The 21,188-nt window shown below is 36.7% G+C and overlaps 1 protein-coding gene across 2 annotated transcripts in view; it reads left to right on the top strand.

Moving 5' to 3' along the window:
• DPH5 (diphthamide biosynthesis 5) overlaps positions 1-21,188 on the top strand; it is a 111,142-nt gene that overhangs the window by 80,013 nt on the left and 9,941 nt on the right. For both annotated transcript variants that reach the window (XM_027868257.1, XM_027868256.1), the window contains exons 4-5: positions 6,635-6,743; positions 18,840-18,960. In XM_027868257.1, coding sequence (XP_027724058.1) covers positions 6,635-6,743; positions 18,840-18,960 — 230 coding nt within the window. The remainder of the gene's footprint in view (positions 1-6,634; positions 6,744-18,839; positions 18,961-21,188) is intronic.

Here is a 21,188-nt window from a genome sequence, read left to right as displayed (position 1 = left end):
TTATCTTTTTCATGAAGACATTATAGATTATTACATAATTAAAAGTCATTCTATAATTTACAAATGTTTTGGATTCATTACATCTTATTTTTCTAAAAAAAAAGACATTCTCCTTTCCTTTTTCTAAGTTGGTTGCATCATATACTGAATATTATTTAGCTGTTTTCTTCTATTTTTAATTGTGCAAATTTAGAAGCTGCCGAGGTTCTTGATTCATTTTGTTTACTAAGCTGCTGATTTCAGCTTCTTATATCCTTTGGGAGCTATGGCATTCCCTGTTACCAGAAGGATGCACTTCTGCCTGTCCAGTCAAGCATCATCAATCTCCCACGTCAAGCCATACAGAAGCATACTTTGTCTCCAGCTGGCAACCCACGATTTATGTCACAGCTTTAAGGAGCATGAGGACAATAAAATCACTGTGAGCCCACCACCAAGGATCTTTTTCAAAAGGAAAGAAGTTACATGTGCATGTATCTGTCAAAAAGAGAGTAATTTACATTAGTACAAGTCACAAGGGAAAGTCTATCATTGTTGTGAATAATCATGGACAACTTAGAGTTTTGATTGGCCTTTGACATTTATGGCCTGTAAAATTAAAGTTTTACCCAAATATACGGTATCTTCTTTTGAAGTTAGCCATAAATTAGAGAAGGGGAAGGGCAAGAGGATTACATACACACACACACACACACACACATATGTGTAGACCTTGAGTTAAAATAATAATAGTATTTATATAAGGCTTCAAGATTCACAAAGCACGTTACAAATATTATCTCATTTGATTCTCATAACAACAGTGGAAGGAAAGTGTTCATTCCTATTTTGCTGATAAGGAAACTAAAACAGAGGCTAAGTGACTTACCCAGGATCCCATAACTAGTAAGTTTCTGGGACCAGATTTGAACTCAAGGTCTTTCTCGCTCCAAGTCCAGGTATAGATTATGTGTTTTCTGATTTGTAAATTGTCCTTTTCATACAGCTAATATTTACTGAGCACTTCCTTTTTGAAAGATGCTATGTTAGGCGCTAACATAATGCCTTATTCTAAAGATAAGGACATCAGCCCTGTTCTCATTAGAGCGTAGACATGTATGCAGCTGTAATACAGGAGCAGTCTAATGGGAGTTACAAAATCCTATATTCACAAGAGTGATAGATGTTTCCAGCTGGGAATCCAGGAAAGAATTTATGAAGGAGATGGTATTTGAGTGGGGCCTTAAAAGTCTGTAGAAAGAAATTGGAAAACCGAAAGACTGGAGAATATCTTTCCCCTCTTTGACTTTCAAAATCCTATTCCTTTTTCTCCTTGGACCCTATACCTCTCTCATATACCTGTTTGATTTTCATATTTATAAGTTTCCCTTAGTTTCATGGCAAACAGGCAAGATAACATGGAACATGTTGAGGAAATAGTACATAGTTTATAGTTTGGCTAGTGTTTAGAGTGTTAAAGTACCATGAAAAGGAATAGTGATAAGGTTGGACAAGCAAGTTGGAGAAAAATCATGAAGGGCCTTTAGACATTATGATGGTCCCTTGAAGTTTTAGTATTCTTTGAGCCAGCTGAAAAAAAGTTTATGATTTATTTGCTAGGTAATGGGCAGCCATTGAAGACTTTTGAGCTAAAGGGTATCATGCTTAGATTGGTGTTCCAGGAATATTAATTTGGCAGCAATGTGTAGGAAGGATTAGAGTGGGAAAAAGCAAGGGAGGGAAATTAATTAGTATTCTTTTGAAGTAGTCCAGGTGAGCAATAATGAGGGGCTCTATTATTTATCTATTGATTAGATTGTGAGGTAAGGGAATAGAGATACTTGACCTGTGATTTAATTGATGCAGGGGAACTCTCATGAGGAAACTATCAATGTAAGTCAGCCTCTTCAAGTAGATCACTGATCTTGACTGGCACAGGTCACACAGCCAGGATATGCTGAAGGCAATGCTGGGAGCTCAGTTTTGCAGCCTTCGAGGCTATTTTCTTTCTTCTCTGACATGCTGCCTGCAAAGCTTCAAGTGTGAGTGACTGGAAGAATTTATTTGCCATAGAATAAATGAGGTAAGAAGGAAGAAGAGGTTTTGAGAGGAAAATAATAAAGTATTTAATGCTATTCCTGTGACGATTAAAATGAGATAACATATAGTTTTTGTAAATTATCAAATTATATATAAATGCTGTTACTTTACCTCTAGTTTAATTATGGGAGTCAGCAAAGATAATAGGTAGTTACTGAAGCCTGAGCATAGTAAATATGGCTTATTGAAGAGACTTAGTGGTTAAAGTACTAAGTACCCAAATTAAGAGAAGGAAGATCAGAGAAAAAGAATATTCAGAAAGGCAAGGGGAGCAGGAAAGTGTAGTTCACAGAAGCTAAAGATAATTTCATTAAACCAGTAACACTTTGCAGTGCAGCTGAAAAGGAGGTTAAGAATTAGGAAGAAACTATTTGATTAGTCCAGATAATATTAGATGTTAAAGGACAGTTTTGCTGGAGACAGGGTGTGGGGAGAGAGATGAGGATCTGGATTTCCAGAAAGTCAGAAGCAATGATGAAATGTTGGTGCTACTTCATTCTGTGCTTGACCAGGTTATTATTAGCTCTAGGCTTGTGACAGAAATTTCTTTCTACCTGTATATATGCTGTATGTGGATTCATACCACTTATGCCGGAAGAGATCTTGGATATTGCCTTGCTCAGTTGCTTCAGTTTATAGGTGAGGAAATTGGAGAATAGAATGCTGAAGTGCATCAATCTGTTGTTTGTTTGTTTTCTGGTTGATAACTTTAAAGCTCAAAGCTGGAATTATAGAATTTGAGAGTTGGAAGGGAATTCAGTTGGCCATCTAGTCCAACCACTATCCAAAAGGAATCTCTCCCACTTCCATTATAACATACCCAACAAGAAGTCATCCAGTCTCTGCTTGAAGACACCCAATTGGAGAAGCCACTGCTTCCTAAAGCATCCCACTAAACTTTTGGGCAGCTCTAAATGTTATAAGAAACATTTTGTTACACTATCTTTTGTTAAATCATCATTTACCAATATATTTCTCTGCCTCCTGCCCTTCACTATCCAGCTTTATTCTAACAAAGAATTAAAAGGGAAGGGAAAAATAATCGGTTCAGTACAACTAATCACTCCATCAGTAGTCACCAGTGCAGTGTTTCACACCTATGGTCACCAATCTGTAAAGACAAGAGTGAAGTGCATTTTCTATCTCTTCTCCGGGTCCATCCTTGGTCAGTTATAATTAGGCATTCATTTTGGTTTTATGTGCTTGGTATTTTCTTTGTTGTGGTCATTGTGGTGTTTTCCTGGTTCTGTTTACTTCACTCTGCATCATTTTATATGTGTCTCCATACTTCTTTAAAATCTTTTTATTCAGCATTTCTAATAACACAGTAAAATTCCATCATATTCATGTGCTGCAATTTTTTTTAGTTATTTTATAATTGATCGGCATCTGTTTTATTTGGGTTTTCTTTGCTACCACAAAAAGGGCTGCTTTGAATATTTTGGAGTACATGAGAGCTTTCTTTCTCTGGGATCTCTGGGTCAGAATATGGATATTTTAGTCACTTGTTTAGTATGTTTCCAAATTAATTTCCAGAATGGTTGAACTTCTTCAGCAGTGTATTAGTATGCCCGTATGTCCATAGCCCCTTCAACATTAATTATTTCCATCTTTTGTAAATTTTGTCAATTTGCTACACCAGGAATGAAATCTCAACTGTTTGGATTTGAATTTTTGGCTTAGAGATTTAGAGCAGTCTTTCATAATGGTTGTTGACAATTGCACAGCTTTAATTGTTAGGTAGTTTTTCCTGATATTATCAAATCAAGATTTGCCTTTTTGCAACTTCCATTACTCATGGTTCTTCCCTTAGGAACCAAACAGACCAAGTATAATACATACTTTCCACATGATATCCTTTTAAATAATTGAAAATAGCTATCAGCTTTTCCTTCATTCTTCTCTTCTCTAGAGTAAATATCCCCAGTTACTTCAACCAACCCCTTAGATCTCTTGGAGTCAGAACCCTTCACCTTCCTAATAGTTGTATTCATTCTCTGGATACCTTGCAGCTTAACAATCTCCTCCTGAACTCTGGCACCTAGAAAACCATGGTGCTTCACAAGTTGTTTGATCAGAACAGGAGACAGAGGAATTGTCACCTGCGTATTCCTGGAAGCTGCAGCTTTTTTAAGTAGAATTTCAGAATCACAGAATCTCAGTTGTAAAAGAACTCAAGATATGCAACTGAATTCATCCACAACTGAACTAATAATCCCAGAGAAGCAGTCACCTAGACTCTTCTTGAAGACCTGACTCCCAGGCTAGCTCGTTCAACGTTTGGATGTCTGTAACTGTTAGATTAAATTCCTTAATTTGCCTTTCTGCAACTTCTACCCCCTGGACCAATCAACACAGGTCTTATCTTTCCACAGAGTTGGCCTACCAGACAGCTGTGTAGAAATTATAGAAGTGAAATAAGGCTGAATGTTTCTAATTTTTTTTCTCTGTTATCCCAAGTAGTGGGCTCATCTCTTCCTTGTTCTTGCTCCCTTCAAAAAGCTTTTCTTTTTTTTAATTGTCCCTAGTGTTTTGTCCAAACTCATCATATCTTTAGGCTTTGGGGCAGTATTCATAGCAAATCCCTAAGTACTCTTTTGTATCAACTTTATATATGTATATAACTTTACTGTATATAGTATATATGTATATATGTGAATGTGTGTGTGTGTATATATATGTATATGTATAAACGAACTTTCATTTTTAGTATGGCCCTTTTAAATTTGAACTCCCAAGTGAACTCCCCTTGCTGGCACATCAGAGTAATAATATCCCTATGTAGCTATCAGTCTCTTTAGATACTTCCACATTTTTTTTCCTTAACTGAATATTTTTGTTTATGTTGTCAGAATGTTATATTTGGCAACCACTTTTGACCCATCTTCCCATTCAATGTTACAACTTATTAATTTCTTTGAACTTTTAAAAACATCTACTTTTCTGATGTCATGTAGTACTTGTCTGACTTGGCCATGCAATCCCTTATTTCTCTGTTGTAGACAGTAGGCAGACTCTTCGTTTTCCTTACCTGCCATACTGAAACAGTCTTCTTAGTCCTATGAAGTGATAGACAGCCAACAATAATCAAATGACTTACACCCATCTATTTACATCTTTTTTAAAAAATAGAGCATTTAGCCTAATTATCTCGAAATTATCCCTCATTATCTCAAAAACCAACATTCAACAGAATTCTCAATTATCAATAGCAGGAAATTTTTAATTTTTTCCTCACATTTTTAATAGTTTCTTTAGATAATAACTTAATGTATTAGCAAATTATTATTAAATCTTTGTTGTTCAATGCCCATGCAGTAGTGCTACCTGATTGTTTTACGTAACCTTGGGTAAAGACTTAAAGGATAATTTTTAAGCCAGTTTTGCTACATTTTTATTATCAGCTGGCTGCTTTAAAAATCTACATTATGAGCTGTTTGTTCTACTTCACACTATGAGATAATGAGGTTCTGCCAAAGTTCATGCCGAAATAATTCCTTACAAGAAGCTTGTGTGTAATTTCAAAACTTAGGGCAAAGCCAGTTACTTACTGGTTGCTTTTTCAGATTAATTTTTATTTTATGTATGTGATTAAACAGGCTTCCCTAGTGAGTATCTGTCCGTCTGTCTCCACCTGCCTCATGGGGTGAAAGCTCTTGATCTTGCTACTTAGTATGCATTGACCAGTTGACAGATTCTGCTTCTGTGGTTGCTTGTACATGCTAATGTTGCTTTCCTCAGTAGGCCTAGAGTTCTCATCTGTTGAAAAATAAAAAGCTTGTTCCATAAATACAATTCTAAATTAATTTTTTTCATTTCACAATTCCAGTAGTTGTAGCATATACATATCACCTTCATTTGTTTTCTTTGGTTGTAATTATAGATCTAGCTAAGAAAAGAAATAGGAAAGAGAGGTGACAGGCAGGACATACAATGAGGAATATTATACATAGCAGCACTTTTTGAAATATTTCAGTGAAAACTAGTTACAGTTAAACAATGACTGGGACGATTTTCAAATATCAAATTTGAGTATATAAATCTTCAATTTCATAAAGACTACAATCTATAAGAATGTTCTCTGTGTATTTCTTGTATTTTGGGAGATTGCCCCAGTAGTAAAGAAAGAGTCTTCATCCTTTAATTGAGAACACTGAAGTTATGCTGCTGTGTATAGAAGCTAATTTTTGCTGTTCAATTCATGTCTTTTAGCAAGTGTTTGCAGATCAAAGGACTACGTGGGACTTTCCTCTTTTACATAGCTGCCAAATTTGCTTTAAATAGCAATAAACATGCTGGTATTTCAGTTTTAACTTTATGAGAAAGTAGTTGGGTTGGTGAAGTGCATGTGTCTGCTCATATTTTCAATCGTTGTAGAGCAACAATAAAGGTCTTCTGCTTTGTACTTAACAGATTGGAGAAGGTTGCTGCTGAGTTGACCTATTTGATAGCATTCCTCGTGGTGCAGTGGAATTTTACTTTCTAAACGTATTATAGTCTTTAATACTCTGATGTGGCTATTGCTTCAATCTAACTCATTATTTTCTTCCCACAGGGCCACAACACACAGTGATCTTGTTCTAAGAGCAGTAAAGATGGGGATCCCATACCGAATTGTTCATAACGCTTCCATCTTGAGTGCTGTTGGCTGCTGTGGTTTGCAGGTAGTGTTACACAGGATATTTTAAACTAGTAGTATTTCTTACCATTCTTGTTTTCTAATTGCAGTTTAATTGTCTTTGAATAGGCCATGAATGCAAAATTGAGCATAGATTCTTGATAGAGTACTGTATGATTTTTTCCCTCTGAGTCATTTAACAAAATCTGAAATAAAACTTTAGGTTGGTTTGGGGTGTTTTGTTTTTGGTCCAGATGCAATTTCATTGACTTAGGGATTTCCTCTAAGGAAACTCCCTCAGTTAGTGATTATCACCAACTCTTCTGCAGTTCAGTCTTCATTGCCATGTGCAGTTTAACTCAGTTCAGATGTTGGCCATTTAACTATGCACAGAAAAAAGCCCTGAATGTAGGTTGAACCCAAATCCAAGCCTACTATTCCATAAATATTTGATTTCATATTTACCCCTCACCCTACAAGTAAGTATGTACAAAACATTCAGCACAGATCCTTGTAACACTGAAAAGCACTTTCTCATTCAGCAGCAGATTCTACACACATTTATCATGTGTAGATCAATAAAGGCATTGTGCCAAGTGTTTTATCTAAACTTCACATCTCCTTAAGCATCTAGCACACTCTGTGCTCGATAGAGGTTTAATAAGTCCTTAATTAGTGAACTCAAGTTCCAGTCAGACTATAGTGATGTGTTAAGAAGTGTGAAGTTAGAAGAATCGTGTGGTCAGCTCAACAAAAAATATTAAGCATCCAGCTATCAGGCAGCTGGGACACAAAGATAACCAAAACTCTGCCTCCAAGGAACTGAACATTTTATTGAAATGTTCAATAACATTTCTCTGCCACTAAATTATTGATGTGAGGCATTCCAAAATCTAAGCCATACTTAAAGGCTTGCTATTTTAATGTCTTTGAATCAAATGTCTGAATTATTATATAGTCATTGCCATGTGACACAGTGGAAAGGGTTTGTGATTTGGAGTCTGTGGACCTGCGTTCGAATGCCAGTCTGCCAGTTACTGCCTCTTGACTTTAGGAAGTCACTTCCAACTTTCTGAGCATTAATTTCCTCTTCTGTAAAACAGAGGCTAAACTGGATGACTTTTTTGAGGGCCTTTGCAGCTCCAAATCTATAATCTCCTTAGATTATCAGCCTAAATTAGCTAGTCATTTTCTCTATGAGTAATTCTTCAATAAATCTGAAATTTCTTAACTCTCATGAAAAATGTGTTTATTCTATAGACTACTGAGGCTTTGTTTTAATGTGATAAAATCACAAATGCGTTAGATTTGAGTTCCCGGGATTAAGTTTTGCTTAATAGTCTGTTGAATAACATTTGCCTTGGTATGACCTCTTGTTCAATTTTTTGAAAAAGGGAACTGGGCACTAGATAATTTTTTAAAAGTCATTCTCACCCCTGCCTCCACCATGGGAAAGGCCTTTTTTTTAGCATTATCACTGTCCCTATACCCAGAGTTGTACCTGAAGGGTTGGTTTCTTTTAATGTCTCTTAAAATTAAGCAGTAATCAACTTCCTGGCCTTCAGCAATTATCTTCTGGTGACAGAGCACTTCAGGTGGCTCTTCCAGGAGAAGACAAAAGTGGGTATAAACTTAGTGACCTTTGAGGGTGAGCAAGTGGCAGAATTCTGCTTTTAGAGATTTTATAATGTGGAAGGGAAAAGGTTTGTGTTACTTGGAAAGAGTACTATATCCAGAGTCAGAGGGCCTGGATTCAAATTCTAGCTCTGCCTGTTAGTGTCAGTGAAGTGAGTCCTTGGACAAGTGACTTAACTTCTCTGGGCTTCACAGTAGTTTCCTTATTTATAAAATGAGAGGTTTAGACTGAATTTCAGAGGTTCCTTCTAGATCTAAATCTATGATTTTACGACCCCTCTGGGTGTCTGGCAGAAGTCTTTCCTGCTGGCTTTAAACAGGGACCACTCTTGGAGAGGCCTTCAATTCACCAAACATTTACTGAGCATCTACTCTGTGTAGATGCTCACTGTTTTGGCCATATCGAATCTGTGGAATAAGGCTGAATAAAATTGGTAATAGGCATTACAAGCATAGAGAAGATAGTGCATTCTAGTGCCTTTCCTATCCAGTCCATGAGCCGAATTTCCCAGAGACTTAGCTATATACTATTGCCCTAGAAGTATCTTTCATCCTCAGACCCCACCAGCATCCTTCACATAAGGGGAAAGGAAACATGCAGAGTCCCTGTAGTGGCATAGAGTTTTTGAGTCAGAAGGCCTCAATTCAAATCCTGGGTCTGTTGCTTAATGTATATATGACCTTCGAAAAGTCACTTTACCTTTCTGATTCTGTTTCCTCTTATTTCAAGTGAGGAGAAGGTTGCATTAGCCTCAGAAGTCCCTTTCCAACTTTAAATCTGTGATCATATAATGTGTTATATTCCTTCAGACTCAGAATCCCATGATTACAAAAGTGCCGTCTAACTCATACCTGAACAAGAAACCCTTCTATACTTTGACTCAACAGGTTGTCACACATCCTTTGCTTCCAGTGACAGGGAACAAGTGAATTTTAAACCTTTCTGGTTGTTAGAAAGGTTTTCCTTAAATCAGTCCTAAATGTGTCTGTTTGCAACTTCAACTATCATCTAACCATGTCTTCCCCATATTGTATTTCTGAAGTTGATTTCTTTTTAACCCATGTGCATTGTTATTTTTCTGTTAGCTTTCATCTTATTCAGTTTGGCCCTGTATCTAGCCAGTCAAGATCTTTTTGGATCATGACTGTCACGTTATATGTTGTATGTCCCTTCCAGCTTTGTGTTACTTGCAAATTTGGCAAACATATCTTTCTTGCCTTTAACCAAGTCATATGTAAATAAGCAACAGCAGAGGACTCAACAGCATGGTTCCCTGGGGCAAACCATTGTAGAACTCCTTGCAAGCTGACATTGAACTATTAAAGACCAAGTTGACCAGCACATGGCTAACAACAAAGAAAAATTATTATATACAATTACACGGTGAAATAATGATATACAATTACAGTTATGTCACAATATAGACAAATTTAGGTGCTATAAAAGAAAGAGTTCAATAAGAATATGTAGGGAGGAGAAATTTCTGGCTGGGTAGATCAGAAAGTCTTTATGAAGCAAGTGACATTGGAGATAGACTTAGAGAATGGATAGGCTCTTTACTAGTGGAAATGCAGGGGCAGGTCATGCCTTCATTCCAGGTAGAGGGAACAAATGAGCAGAGGAAGGTTTTAGGAAATGATAATTAGACCAACTTAAGTGTAGCATAAGGGAGTAAAAGATGAAAATTTTGTAAAGGTAGGTTTAGCTAAATTGTGGAGAACCCTAAAAACCATACTGTGAATTTAAGACTTTATTCTATGGGCTGTGGAGACTTGTTAGAAGTTTTTAAGCAGGGGGAATAACATTGAAAGCTGTGTTTTAGGAAGATGTCGCTGCCATCTGTTTGTAGGATCAGTTAGATTCATAATAAAAAGTTTTAAGAATCACAAAAATTAGAGTCACTTTAATAAAAGCAGTTTGTTAGGATGCACATGATATATTAGAAAGAGCACTTGAACTAGAGAATTCACTAAACCTGACTAATCTAAACCTATCTTCCATAAAGCTCATGTTCATAACCTTTGGAATCTCAAATCTTAACTTGCCTTCACTTTCTACATAGTCAGTTGCTCACTTTCTACAGTCAGTTACTACCACAGCTTTTTCTCACATCTGACTCCCTTTTCTGTATTCAAAACAAGTACTACCGTGGTTCAGGCACTCCTCACCTCTCCATTGGACTACAGCAGTAACCTCCTGATTGAGCTTCCTGCCTGAAGTCTTTACTTTCTAATTCACCCACTACATATTCCTAAAGCAGGGGTCTGACCACATCATTCCTCTGCTCAAAAAGCTTTAATGGCTACTAAATTGCTGTAATAAAAAAAAAAAAATGAACACTTCTGTTTGGCCTTTAAAACCCTTCATAGTATATTAACAATGTGTCTTTCTGGATTGCTTTCATGTTACTCGTCCTTCCATATACTCTGTGGGCCAGGCTGGCCAATCTGCTGTTTTCACAGCAGTCCAGCTTGTACTCTTTGCTTTTGCACCAGAGGGCCCCTATACTTTGAGTGCTCTCCCCATCCCTTTTAGCTCCCTTGCTTCCTTCAGTGTTATGTCTTAGAAAATGCCTTTCTTGATTCTTTCTCTTCCTTCCCTCCAAATACTAGTGCTCTTTATTTAACTCCACTCCATTATTACTTTGCACATATTTACTTATCTGTTTGTGTTATTTTACCCTAGTAGATTATCAGCTCCTTGAAGGCACGGTTTTTTGGCTTTTGCATTTGTATCTCAGGTGCCTAGCATAGCAGTTTGCATATATTGGTGTTTAATAAATGCTCACTGGATTAAATTAGCTCTGATAGTATTTTTTCAAAAGGAAGATAGTACCTATTTAGTTAGAGTTTCTTCATTTATTTATTTGAAAAAAAGGCTAGGTCATCGATGGTGTTTAAGGTCCTGTCTAGTTTTAGAAACTCATCTAAGTAATATGTATTTCAGATTTCAAAACAAGGCAACTTGACTAAAATCTTTGCGGACTTAGGATGCTGAGAAAATACATTAAGAAAATTTATACAGTAAAGAATTATAAAATTGCATATGAATTTATAGATCCATATGAAGATCCTAAGTTATATATCATACATGATATGGTACATCGTACTGCGTTGTTTAACAAAATAGCCTGGTTGATTGATTGACTGGTTGATTGAAATTTGTTTTATAAAAACTTTAGGAATAAATTTAGGCCAGGCATAATAATCAATATTTTCTTAAGCCACAAAAGAAATTGGAAATTATCTAGTCTGAGTCCTTCATTATACATGAGAAAGTTGAAGTACATTGAGTTTATTTTTTTAATAGTATTTTAATTTTTTCCAATCACATGTAGACACTTTTTAACATTCACTTTTAAAAAATTTTGAGTTCCAAATTATTTCCCTCCCTCTCTCCTTCACCACCTCTTCCCTAATTAAGTGGCAAGCAAGTTTGATATAGATTATGCATGTAAGATCATGTAAAACATATTTCCATATTAATCATGTTGTAAAAGAAGAAACAGGCCAAAAGAAAACAACCACACAAAAAAAGTGAAAAGTATTATGCTTTGATCTACATTCAGACTCCTTCAGTCCTTTTTGAGGATGTGGATAGCCTTTTTCATTATGGAGTGCTTTAGAATTGTCTTGTATCATTATATTGCTAAGAAGAGCTAAGTTGTTTACAGTTCATCATTGCATAATGTTGCTGAAACTATATGCAATGTTCTTCTGATTCTGCTCACTTCACTCAGCATCATTCGTGTAAGCCTTTCCAGGTTTTTCCGAAATCCACCAGCTCATCATTTTTTATAGCACAATAGTATTCCATTACATTCATATACCACAACTTGTTCAGCCATTCCCCAATTGATGGGCATCCCCTCAATTTCCAATTCTTCGCCACCACTAAAAGAGCTGATATAAATATTTTTGTACATGTAGGTTCTTTCCCCTTTTCATGATATCTTTGGGATACAGACCTAATGGTGGTATTGCTAGATCAAAGGATGTGCATAGTTTGATTGCCCTTGAGCATAGTTCCAAATTACTCTCCAGGATGGTTGGATCAGTTCACAACTCCACCAACAGAGTACAATAAGTTTAAATAAGTAACATACGTACAATCACCTGGCTAATTAACAGGGAGAGCCATGACTAGAATTTAGACCTCCTAACTCCCAGTCTAACATTGAAGAAGTTGAGCCTCTCCTTTGAATTTTTTCCAGGCTTAAAATTTCAACAATATTATGTGGCAGGACATTGTCACGTAGAGTCCATTTGCTTTTCATCAGTTGGCAATATGATTTTGCTTTATCTGTCTGATTTCGAGTATATAATGTGGAAATAACTCCTAAGAGTGTTTCATAGTAGTTTTGTACTTTCTCCTTTGTAGAAGAGGCTTTAAGATGTTTTTCAAACCTTTGAAATGACAAAATCAACCAAACAGTTCCATGAATTCAGGGAGCAATTTGTTTTTGGCTAAACTGCATTATCACCATTGTGGCTAACTGTGGTAACATTTCAGGGAAAAGACTTGCAATTTCTCAATATTGAGAAGTGCTTCCACTTTCCATTTTTGCTGCTGTTGTTGCATGACTGACTGAATATTGCCATATGTCGCACTGTTTAATGTGTTTCCACATTGTAGAAATATATATGTGTGTGGAACTTTAAAAAAAAAAATCTGGCACTCAATAATAATCATTATTACCATTCCTGAATTCTTATATTAACCTTTTTGTTATAGGAAGCATCTAGCTTTTCATTTGCTTTTGTTGTTATTCAGGGTCCATCATTACCTATTACAGAAAAATAGAAAGAAATAGAAAAATAGAAAGCCTGGTCCTATACATACAGAGAATGCCAGAGATCATGAGTAACCTTGAAGAAAGGTAATCTAATCTCTCTGTACACACATGAATGAATGAACGAATGAGCATCTACTATGTGCAAAGCACCAAGGATACAAATGAGAATGTAAGACAGTCTCTGATCTGGGAGGCAACTAGGTGGCTCAGTGAATAGAGTACTAGACCTGGAATCAGGAAGACCTGAGTTCAGATCCAGCCTAACTTACTCTATGACCTTGAGTAATTCACTTAACCTCTGCCTCTGTTTCCTCAGTTATAAAATGAAGATAATAGCAACTGTCTTACTTGTTGTGAGGTTCAAATGAGATATTTGTAAAATCATTTAGTACAGTACCTGGCATGTGGTAGGCACTTAATCTTATTTCCTTCCTCCCTTCCTGTTCTTAATGAGCTCACATTCTGATGGGGGAGGGGGGGGAACAACACATAAAAGGTTGCAGCTGCTAGTCAGATGGAAAAATCCCATGATCCTTAATGTTTAATAGTAATGCACATAGTAATATATCTTCTTTAGAGTAATTTCCATTGATAAAATAGTATCAGCTGCTGATGTTAAACCATTTGACAGTGCCAAAGATTTTGGAGGCAGGAATATTATTTTCTGAGTCTTCATTTCAGCACCACAGTACCAGGCTATATATCCATAGAGGTTGCTTCCCAGGATGATGGCTATGCTGGATGGGAGGACAGTTGGTCTAGGGGCTATTGCTACTCCCACAGCTCTTGGATTTACCTGCCCATCAGTAGCAGTTGATCATTATTTATTTTACAGGTGTTGAGGAAGGTGGACCCCTTCTCTACAATGAGTGCTTCCTTGAATGATGATATAACGCCTAGGGTCTAATTAGGACCAAAGGTCTGAGGGGCACTACTCTTTCCAAGACTTTTGGGTGCAGGATCCTAGGCAGTCTTCCTCAGGGTCCAAGGGGAGGTGATGGTTGAGGTAGTGGTGGCTGGCCCATGCAACCTCCTCTCTTGGAGTGCCTTGTCACTTTACATCTAAGAATTTTTGTCACTTTTTGCTACCAATCCATCTGTCTTTCAGACAAACTAAGTATTAAATTTTATTTTGATCTTGAACAAAAAAAAACCTGAATGAAATTTAGATATCCATTCATTGAATGCCTATTATGTGAAAAACACTGGGGATATTAAGAGGAATCAAACATAGACTCTACTTATAAGGGGTTTATAATGTAGGAGAGTTCAGACATGTATATCAACAACTCATACAAGGTAGGTTATGATACATGTCACAAGGGAGTACAAAATGCTTTATCTGTTAAGTTGGAAGGCAGCAGTTATTGATGGATGAAGGCATCAAAGAATTTGTAAATAATTGAAGTTCCTAAAGGAAATAACATTCTTACCAAACGTTTCAGAGTCTGTTTTGTTAGTAAAAATTAATGCACTGTATTTTTCAGTTGATTAACTTAGAGATTAATCCATTAACTTACAAGAAAACAGCCTTTGCTCCTTTATCTCTGTTCACAAGAACTTAGGTGTTCAATATAACTGTGTTTTTAGCACACAGTTACATTCGTAACTTGTTCAGCAAAAATTAGTCCTACAGTAGGTGAAACATATGTTGCCGATTTTAAAACAACCCTAAGAATAGGCACAGAAATAGAAAATTAGTAATTCTTGATTATGTGGTTTTGTGGTGACTTTCTTGGCGAGCTGCCTGCCTAGCATATGACATTTAACTAATCTGATCTAAGATTTATGTTGGTATTGGACATGTTGTATGACTTAATGACTGAAGCCCATAATAGCAGCTTAAATTTCACAGCTTCTGCTCATGTACAGATCTTGTTAGCATGGATGCTTTTGCAAAACTATGCTAAGTACTTTTCTTGGAATGATAAGACACAAAAGCTTAGAAGCCTGTTTTAAAATTTGATTGCTACCAAAATTCCCATTCTTCTGAAAGCCTTCAAAATGGCAACTTTATTAACCATCATCTTTTCAGTATTCATACATTGTCAAGTCAGTAAATATTTATCATGTCTAATGCTGAGCTCTCTAGCCCTCATGGTGTAGCACACACAGTTCCTGACCTCAAGGATATAGTTTTGGTGGGGACGGAAGATATCCAGCTAACTAGAGAGCAAATGACTGTGTATTCACATGTTGGAGTGAATGGTAATACTTTTAGGAGACTGGAAGTGGTGGGATTTAAGGTAGGCCTTAAAGGAAGCAGGGTGGGATTCGGATTGGAGAAAAAGGCAAGACATTATAAATGAAAGGTGAGAGGATAAACCCTATGAGGAAAGTAAATGTACGTGTGTGTGTGTGTGTGTGTGTGAGACAGAGAGAAAGAAGAGATCTTCCTAGGTTGTGCTCACTGTACCAGAGAAAAACAAACTGTATGAGACTGTGGAATCAATGACTGAAAAGACATTTATAGAATTACAATATGGATAGGAGCCTTAAAATATATTGTCACTATAGTGTGGAGTATTTTTCTTTCACCTTTGATCCTTATCAATATATTCATGACTAATGCCTCTATATTCCAGGTATTAGATTTCACAAAGGAATATATCTCCTCAATGTACAGTCGTGTTTTAATCAAATTCGGTTCGTTTTAATTACGTATACCTTTCTAGTTATTGTTCATGTTCCATTTCATCTCAGTGATACCTGTGAGGTTATATTTGACTCCCTTGTGTTAACTTCCTGCCCTTTACAGAGTGCATTTATTTATATGTAGACATCTAAGGTCATGAATACTATTACTGCCTTTCTTCTTAAACAGTACTTCTATATAAAATGTTTCAGTTGTATATTATAACATTAATTCAGAGTATACTTTTTTAAAAACACTGTAGCTTTTTATGGCTAAATGGATTATCACCTTTGCTTTACTCTAAAGGTTTGATGCCTAGATAAAGTGCTTCATTTAAGGCATTTTGTTTAATAGAGATCTTGTGTATTTGGGTGCCTCACTAGCTTTGTCTGGAATAGGAATTCTTAACTTGGGGTCCATGAATTTGTATGGTTTTTTTTTTATATTTTGATAAACATTTCAACATACTTTATTTGCTATCCTACTTATTTTACTTTATACATTTAAAGTTATTCTGAGAAGGGGTCCCTAGCCTTCTACCAGATACCAAAGGAATCTGTGACACAAAAAAGGTTAAGAACTGTCTCTTTTAGAAAATGTAATATATTACACTTGATCACTGCATAGTTATTTCCTTCCCTAGAAGTTGTTATTCTGATAGTGCCATATTAAGTTTAGATAGAGAAAAATGCTAACATTTGGAAATATGATTAGCAATGCAAAAAAATTATCCCGGCTACATTTAATATAGGAACATATCAGACCGGAGGAGCTTCAGATAGTCAGCCCCATTTTGCAGTAGTCTTTGAGTTCATTCCAAGAGGAAAGCAGTTGGCTTATCGTTATGACACATTATTAAGAGTCCATCTGTGTCATAGAAGAAGTTCCAATATACTAGAAAAGATATTTCTTGATTGCTGAGAGAGAATTAGATTTTGACATTTTAAGTGGCCAAGTCTAAGAATAATGCCCAGTATTCTTAAAGGACTTCCTGAACTGAAGTATTCTTAATTCTAAAGTCCCTGAAGAGTAACTAACCAAGCATTAGAGATAATTTCAAGCAATCTGAGTATCCTTTAGAAGTTTTGGCCACCTTATTTTTCCACCAAACCTTTCCATATATAACTTATTGTTATACAGTACAATTTCAGTACTGTGGATAATTATCCCTTTTTGCATATTTACTGCCCTAAAAATGCTTCTTCTAGATTCCTTCTCTTAAGATGCACCTTTTGTTTTACAATAAAACAAATACTGTTGTTAAAATGGATAGTAATATAAATGCTTCACTCTGTAGTGATTAACATGATTATTTCTTTGTTACATAGAGTGAGAATCTCTTTTAAATGACCTGAAACATTGAAATATTAATCCAGTTTCTTCTTTATTGAATGTGTTCCAAATATATAATGCAGTCATTAGAGATAATAGGTTTTGTATTATCTGAAGATAATACAAAGTAAAGTAAAGTCAGATAATACAAAGTAAAGCTCAACCTATACAGATCCACCAGTAAAACTAATGTTCGAATGCAGGTCTTTTGATTCCCAGTTGAATACTTGTAGACTTCAGTATTTCTATTGCATCATGGTCTGTTAAGGTCATCTTGGCAACAGTAACCAGAATGTTACAGATAAGACTGCAGTTTATAATTTTGCCTCCTCATTAAGAAAATAACAGGAAAAACAACTGCCCCAAATAAAAACCAACAATTTATCATTCTTTTTAAGCTGTCATATTATGCATGTGTTCAGTCTCATTCCCACTTGGCCTTTTTGATAATGCAGGCCACTGAATTTATAACCTTCCAAAAGACTTGGGGAAGACATGAATCAACAAGAAACAGGTCAAAACATTTATTTCAGCCATGAGAAGTAAGGATATAATATAACTGCTCTGCAGTTGCCCAGGAATAAGAAAAGGTTCACACAGAAAAAAATTACTAAAAAATTGAAAAAGAAGGAATTAGCTTTCTTCTCTCCCCTACCCCCAGTCTCTAATGCAACAGAGATTTCCTAACTGGAAGCCTTACTAAATAAAAGTTTCTTTAGTTGTTATCCATGAATAATCTATAATCAATCAGTAGAAGTTTATTAAGTTCTTACTCTGTGCCAGGTACTTGCTAGGTGTTGGGAATATAAAGGCAAAAGTGGCACAGCCCTGGCCCTCAGGAAACTTGCTTTCTATGAAAGGTATGACAGACAGACATAGGAAACAGATATAAGGTGGTGGGTGGTTATGTCACACGTGCATATATGTGCATGTGTGTGCAGGGCACCAGCAGTTGGGTGATACTCGATCTACCTCTTGAAGAAAATAAGCAATTTTAAGAGTAGAGGTGAGTGCCTTCCAAATATAAGTAACTGCTGTTAATGCATGGCAGTGGGAAGTGTAGGAAGAGTGATTCTGAGATGTGTGAAACAGCTAGAGTTCTCTTTGCAATGTGAGAGCTATTGTTCCACTCTCGGCCTATAGATTTGCTGATCTCTAGGCATGAGAGGAAATGGGTAGGAGACATGGGAGGATTGGGGTGCTTTACTAAGCTGGATGAAAATCCAAGAACAGCACATTTGAAATAAAGACAACTATAAACTTTTGGCAAGGATCACTACAGGCAGTTTCTAGCTCACCTTTTTATACCAAGAGTCAGTGCTCTTAGATTTCTTTTGCTTATTATGCAAGGAAACAAGTTTGCCAAATGTCTTCCTCTAACTGTCTCTCACACGTAGACATTAGAAGACTTGTATAGTAGACTAGGAATGGAACAATGGCCTGGTGGGTCATCACTTGTACAGATGGTTCAGTATGGTTCATTCTTTATTTGCTCGTGTGTCAGAGAAGCACCCTGGTGCTTCTGTTAGGCAAGCAATGAAGGACATTCTCAGAAAGGTTTGTTGCTGTTTTTTTTTGTTTTTTAAAAACACTTGTAACATTTATTGGAAAAGTTTCTTCCATCAAAAGTAAACTCCCCAATGGAGTCTCATGACCTAGGTTATACTTTTAAAGTATTCGTTTCTCTCCTCATTAGCAAACAAGATATTGCATGACATTCCATCTCTGCTTCTTTCTTTTGTAGTTGTATAATTTTGGAGAAGTAGCTTCCATCGTTTTCTGGACAAGGACCTGGAAACCAGAAAGCTTCTTTGACAGAGTGAAGACAAACAGACAAAACGGCTTGCATACACTGTGCTTACTGGGTAAGAATTTTGATCTTTTCTTTTAAGTCAGGTGTTTGTCCCTTAGGGGCTAGGAGAAGCACAGTGAACCAGCCAATTCAACAAAGGAGTATTCAGATAGGAAGAATGAGAATCAGAAGATGGTATCTCAGAAGCCCATGGAGAAGAGTTTCCAGGAATTAGAGAGTGATCAACAATGTCAAATGTTGCAGAGAGATTGTGAATTTAGCAATAGAGTAGTCATAAGTGATCTTTGCAAAAGCAGGTTCACTGTTATTGGGGTCAAAAGCCAAATTGCAAGGATTTGAGATAGGAAGACAGGTAAAAGATGGTAGCTTGAGGGAAGTGGCAAGGTTAAGGTTGTTGTTTTTTTTTGTTTTGTTTTTTTGTTTTGTTTTTGGTTAAGGCAATTGGGGTAAAGTGACTCACCCAGGGTCACACACCTAGTAAGTGTCAGGTGTTTGGTCTGAGGCTGGATTTGAGCTCAGGTCCTCCTGACTTCAGGCCAGTGCTCTATCCACTGCGCCACCTCGCTGCCCCTTTTAATTTGTTTTTAAAGGATGTAGGAGAGGCCTGAATTTTCTTATAGGTATTTAGATAATAACCGAAAGATAGAGATATAAAATGAGATAGAGATAGATGGAATCGTGAATAAGTAGGATGAGTTTCTGAAAATAACTGTAATATCCCCATGATGTCTTCTCAGGCCAAACATTCTTCTTTCTTCAGTTGGTCCTCATACCCTCACCATTCAGGTCACAATTCTCAGTTTGTCAATTTCTTCCTAAAATATGACACCCAGACCTGAATACTATACTCTTGGTGTAGCCTGTCCAGGACAGAACACAACAGTATTGTTATCTCCTTCATTCTAGATACTTCTGTTAATGCAGTCTAAGATATTAAGTTTTTTTTGGCAGAAACATATTGTTGACTTAGTAATTCTCCTTAGAAAAAACAAAACATGTATATAAAGAGGACAACTAAGTCAGTAAACATTAAGCACCTGCTATATGCTAAGCACTGAGCATACAAAGAAAGGCAAAAGTCCCTGCTTTCAAGGAGTTCAAAATCTAATGGATATAATGAGCAAACAAATATATAGAAACAAGCTTTATACAGAATAAATAAGACATAATTAAAAGAGGGAAAATACTAGAATTAAGAGAAATTGAGAAAGGCTTTCTAGAGGTGAGACTTTAATTGGGATATGAAGGAAACTAAGGAAGCCAAGAGGCATCTCGTGTTTGAGGGACAGCTAGAGAAAATGCTCAGAGCTGAAAGATGAGATGTCTTGTTTGTGGAACAGCCAGGCGCCAGTGTCACTGGATGGAAGAGTATGTGCCAAGGTTGGGGAGTGTAAGGTGCAAGAAGATTGGAAAGGTAGGAGGGGGCTAGGTAATGGAGGGAATGCCACACAGAAATTTGTTTTTGATCCTGGGGTTTATTGATTAGAAAGGGCATATGATCAGACCTGAGCTTTAGGAAAATCATTTTGGTGGGTGAATGGAAGATGGTTTGGAATAGGGAGACACTTGAGTCAGGCAGACCACCAGCGGGCTGTCACCGTAATCAAAGCATGAGGTGAGGAGGCTCTACAATAGAATGGTAGCAGTTTCAGAAGAGAGAAGGAAGAGTATTGAAGAGAGGTTTAAAAGGTGAAATCAATGAATCTGGACAACACATTGGATATGAGAAGTAAGAGAGAGTAAGGCATTCAGATGACATCTAGGTTGAAAACTTCAGAGTCTGGGAGGATGGTGTTGCCCTGTACAGTAATTGAGAAGTTAGGAGGGTGGAGGGTTTAGGGCAGGGGTGGGGAACCTTAGGCCTCGAGGCAACATGTGGCCTTCTAGGTCCTTGGGTTTGACTGAGTCCAAGTTTTACAGAACAAATGGGAATTTGTTCTGCGATGTTTGGATTCAGTCAGAGGGCTGCACTTAAGGACCTAGAGGGCCATATGTGGCCTTGAGGCCACAGGTTCCCCACCTCTGGTTTAGGGAAAAGATAATAACTTTTGTTTTGGACTTGTCGAATTTAAAATGTTTACTGAACATACAGTTTGAGATATCTGAAAAGAAGTGGAAGATTTGAGATTGGAGATCATCAGAGGTTAGGACAGTATGGGTAGATTTGAGAATATAAGTGAATAAGTGAGAATACCAGAGGGCAATCTGTTGGGGAACCAAGATAGAATGGGATTGCTTGTGCAGGTAGAGGGGTTAGCCTTGGTAAGAAGTAAGGCCGCT

The sequence above is a fragment of the Vombatus ursinus genome, unplaced genomic scaffold (genome assembly GCF_900497805.2).
Source record: "Vombatus ursinus unplaced genomic scaffold, bare-nosed wombat genome assembly UNPS02014787.1, whole genome shotgun sequence".
NCBI lineage: Eukaryota > Metazoa > Chordata > Mammalia > Diprotodontia > Vombatidae > Vombatus > Vombatus ursinus.
This window is presented reverse-complemented; position numbering and strand designations above follow the sequence as displayed.